This window comes from Etheostoma spectabile, chromosome 8 (genome assembly GCF_008692095.1).
Source record: "Etheostoma spectabile isolate EspeVRDwgs_2016 chromosome 8, UIUC_Espe_1.0, whole genome shotgun sequence".
Classification (NCBI taxonomy): domain Eukaryota; kingdom Metazoa; phylum Chordata; class Actinopteri; order Perciformes; family Percidae; genus Etheostoma; species Etheostoma spectabile.
In genome coordinates, this window is record NC_045740.1 from 6,471,672 (window position 1) to 6,474,680 (window position 3,009).

The window sequence follows — 3,009 nt, forward strand, 5'->3', positions numbered from 1 at the left end:
AAAAGATACAACATGTCAGCTGTCTGAAAAAAACCCTTGAGGGCAAAGCAAGAAGCAAAGGAGGAAAACAACTTACACCAAGAAAACGATACAATGTGTTAAAGACATGTTAGTGTTAACTTACCATCGTGTCTCACCAGGCCCTGCTGGATGTAGCGGATATAAGTAAAAAAATTGCAAACTGCTGTGATCTAGAAAGGTGAAGTAAGGACAAAGTCACATGAAGCAACACTTAATAGCAGTGTGTCTAATGAAGGTCAGAGAGATTAAGTGATAGTTACCCGTGTTCGGCTGGAAGGAGAGATGTAATAGTAGCTCCCCTTGTCGCCAAGTTTAATGCGATGTCGGCAGAGGCGCGACATGCCGCTTAATGCACATTTTCTACAAACAGATCAGCTGTCAGACAATTACAGCTACAAGACGTGCTGCCGTTTTATCAGAGCAAACATGAGTCAGGTATTCTCAACACAGAAACTTGGGTAACTTTGAATTAAGACTAAATAAGGGAGACCATACATCTTAGTAGAGAACAGCAACAACAAAAAATAGTAGTGCACAATCAAAGAAAGTTAGTCACGGGAAGAGGAAAAGGTTTCTTAATGTACATGCAGAACTCATTTTACAGATTTGTTTACAACTTTTCACATGATGGATAGACAGACTACATTTCATGCAACAGTACTTTCTGTTAGTGAAAAGCTGAACAGGTGATTGTTCCTGAGAGGACTTACGTCTCTATTGCTGCCCTAAAGCCACTGGAAAAAAAGATTTTATTTTAAATCAGACAGAGATTAGAAATGTGCCCGTTGATTAAAAAAAAAACCTCTCAGATACGTACTATGACTATCAGGTGAGAATACAAAACCAAAGAGTGGATTTTCAGTGTTGACTTAGCCATTGTTTAGCAGTAAAAGGTGAAAGAGAGGATAGGATGATAGAGGATATGTAGACATGATAACTCACTTTGGGCCGCCACACTCAATAGCTGAGGCTTTAACCATTGGTAACGCTGACATGGCAACCGGCTCAATAGTCAAAGAATTGTTTTCCACTGCACTCTGCACCAGCTGTGACAGCTGTGAAGAACAGTAATCAATCATGTTAACATAACCTTAACCACTGTAATACAACAAATGCAGTGGTTTTGTGTTTGTCTAAAGAAACAGTGAGATTCTGACCTCAGATCTTGTGAAGGAGAGGCACGGTCCGATGTCTTCTCTGTAGATGCGACTCAAGAAGGCAGAGGAGCGCTCAACACTAGGATTCTCCTTCCACATCAAAAACTCTGCATACAGAACAGAGTCCATCTGCAAACAGAAAACAATTCATCACTCACTTATTACACTGCCTGTCTGAAGAATCAACTACAGGTAGAAACAGGTAAACTGGCTAACTTATCCAATAGTGCAAAATACTTTAAAGACATTCTAAAAGGTAAAGATGTGCTTTGCTTTTCAGCTGGACGAGGGATTTTTACTACCTTTAAAAGCTGAAACACTTTTTAACAAAACTTTAAAAAATGTACATTAAAACGCTGGTATTGATCAAAATGCCTATAAACATCAGCTGACAAACTTTACTGTCCAAAATGTATCTGGCTTCACCACCCAACGCATACATTAAAACAAAAACAACACAATTTAGGAAAGACAGTGAACACAACTTTAAAAGACATAATTGCACAAGAACAAGAGTCTAAAACCATGCTTTCAGCTCTGTGAGGCTGTACAGATAGAAGGAGGTGTAAGAAGGCTATGCATTCACTTTTCTACCTGCACCTCCCTGAATCTTCAACGTGAAGCTTCTGTCCCTGCTGCACAACCAGCATATTTTCACAGTCAAATGTGAGTACCAACTCTTTCCAAACCAAGCCATAAACATAGAAAAGTTCAAGCATTAACATCAAGTCTTAACTAGAGAGCTGTGATTTAAAAAATAAAAAATGTTATAAACTATCAGGTCCATGTCTGTCTCACAGCTACTTTGTAAACAGAAGCAACACATTTAGTTTCTGTCACTAGAGACTAATGCTCTCAGGCTAATAATACTTTTCAAGAGATACAGTGTATTATTGTCACTTAGTACTGAGGAGGATGGAATGACATGCTCATTTTCCCATATAAACAGTTGAAGAAAACGGTCTGCCAGCAACTAAAGTTGCAGTTACCTGTCGGCTGTCAGTGCCCAGCCCCTCCCCCCGCTCCTGCCAGTAAGGGTCAAAGGTCACATTGACAGACTGGCCAGGAACCAGGCAGAGTATCAGAGAGAGGAGAGCAGGAACAGCAGGCTGAGAGAGGAGGAAACACCAGAGACAGAGAGGAAGAACGAGTCAGGGAAAGGTTAGTAGAGAGAAAAAAGAAAGCAGAGAACTACAAGTGACCGGAAGCAGGAATGAAGGGTAGAAACAGAGAAATGCATAGAAGAACATAGAGGCAAATGAACAACCTTCATTTAGGTTACCTCTCGGTCCTCTCTGGCCGCAGGCTGAATGGAAACTGAGGAGGGTTCTGGTTTTCCAGGCAAAGATGGAAAGCCCGCACTTGCGCTCTTGTTGCGGACGTGACCCCCGACGTGTTTGTACGCTCCCCTGGGTCCTGACGGCTGCAGCTGTGGATGCAGCTGGCGGTTTGGTGAAGATGGTGTTGATGTCAACACCAGAGTCTTGAGCGCCGTCACCTCTGCTTGCAGAACATCAATCTATGAGTCAGACAGAAAAAATACATAAGAAGAAAAATATATTTGGGATTGTAGCGAAAGTCAGATGATGGGAGAAAAATCTATAATAATAGCAACAGACAATTTTTTAAGACAGCTTAGTTCAATTCAAAAAACGTTTCGCTGTTTTGAAGGAATTAATGGGACAAGGGGTCATGAAAATCACTCAGCTCATACATCATCATCTTAAAGGCCCAGTGTGTAACGTGTTTAGTTGTTCATTATCCAAATCGGTGTTACCCGTTTACAAACCTTTTTCATTAATATTTACCACCACCATCAATTCCAAGTATT

General features: G+C 40.9%; 1 protein-coding gene across 8 annotated transcripts in view; it reads right to left on the reverse strand.

The window, feature by feature from the left end:
* The window catches only part of rab3il1 (RAB3A interacting protein (rabin3)-like 1), a 12,311-nt gene that overhangs the window by 1,277 nt on the left and 8,025 nt on the right, over positions 1-3,009 (reverse strand). For 4 of the 8 annotated variants that reach the window (XM_032524055.1, XM_032524054.1, XM_032524061.1 and 1 more), the window contains 7 exons: positions 2,461-2,697; positions 2,168-2,287; positions 1,179-1,307; positions 964-1,076; positions 732-755; positions 282-381; positions 125-191 (listed from right to left, as the gene is read on the reverse strand). In XM_032524055.1, the coding sequence (XP_032379946.1) occupies positions 125-191; positions 282-381; positions 732-755; positions 964-1,076; positions 1,179-1,307; positions 2,168-2,287; positions 2,461-2,697 (790 nt within the window). The remainder of the gene's footprint in view (positions 1-124; positions 192-281; positions 382-731; positions 756-963; positions 1,077-1,178; positions 1,308-2,167; positions 2,288-2,460; positions 2,698-3,009) is intronic. The other 4 variants (XM_032524057.1, XM_032524056.1, XM_032524058.1 and 1 more) reach the window with 4 other exon arrangements.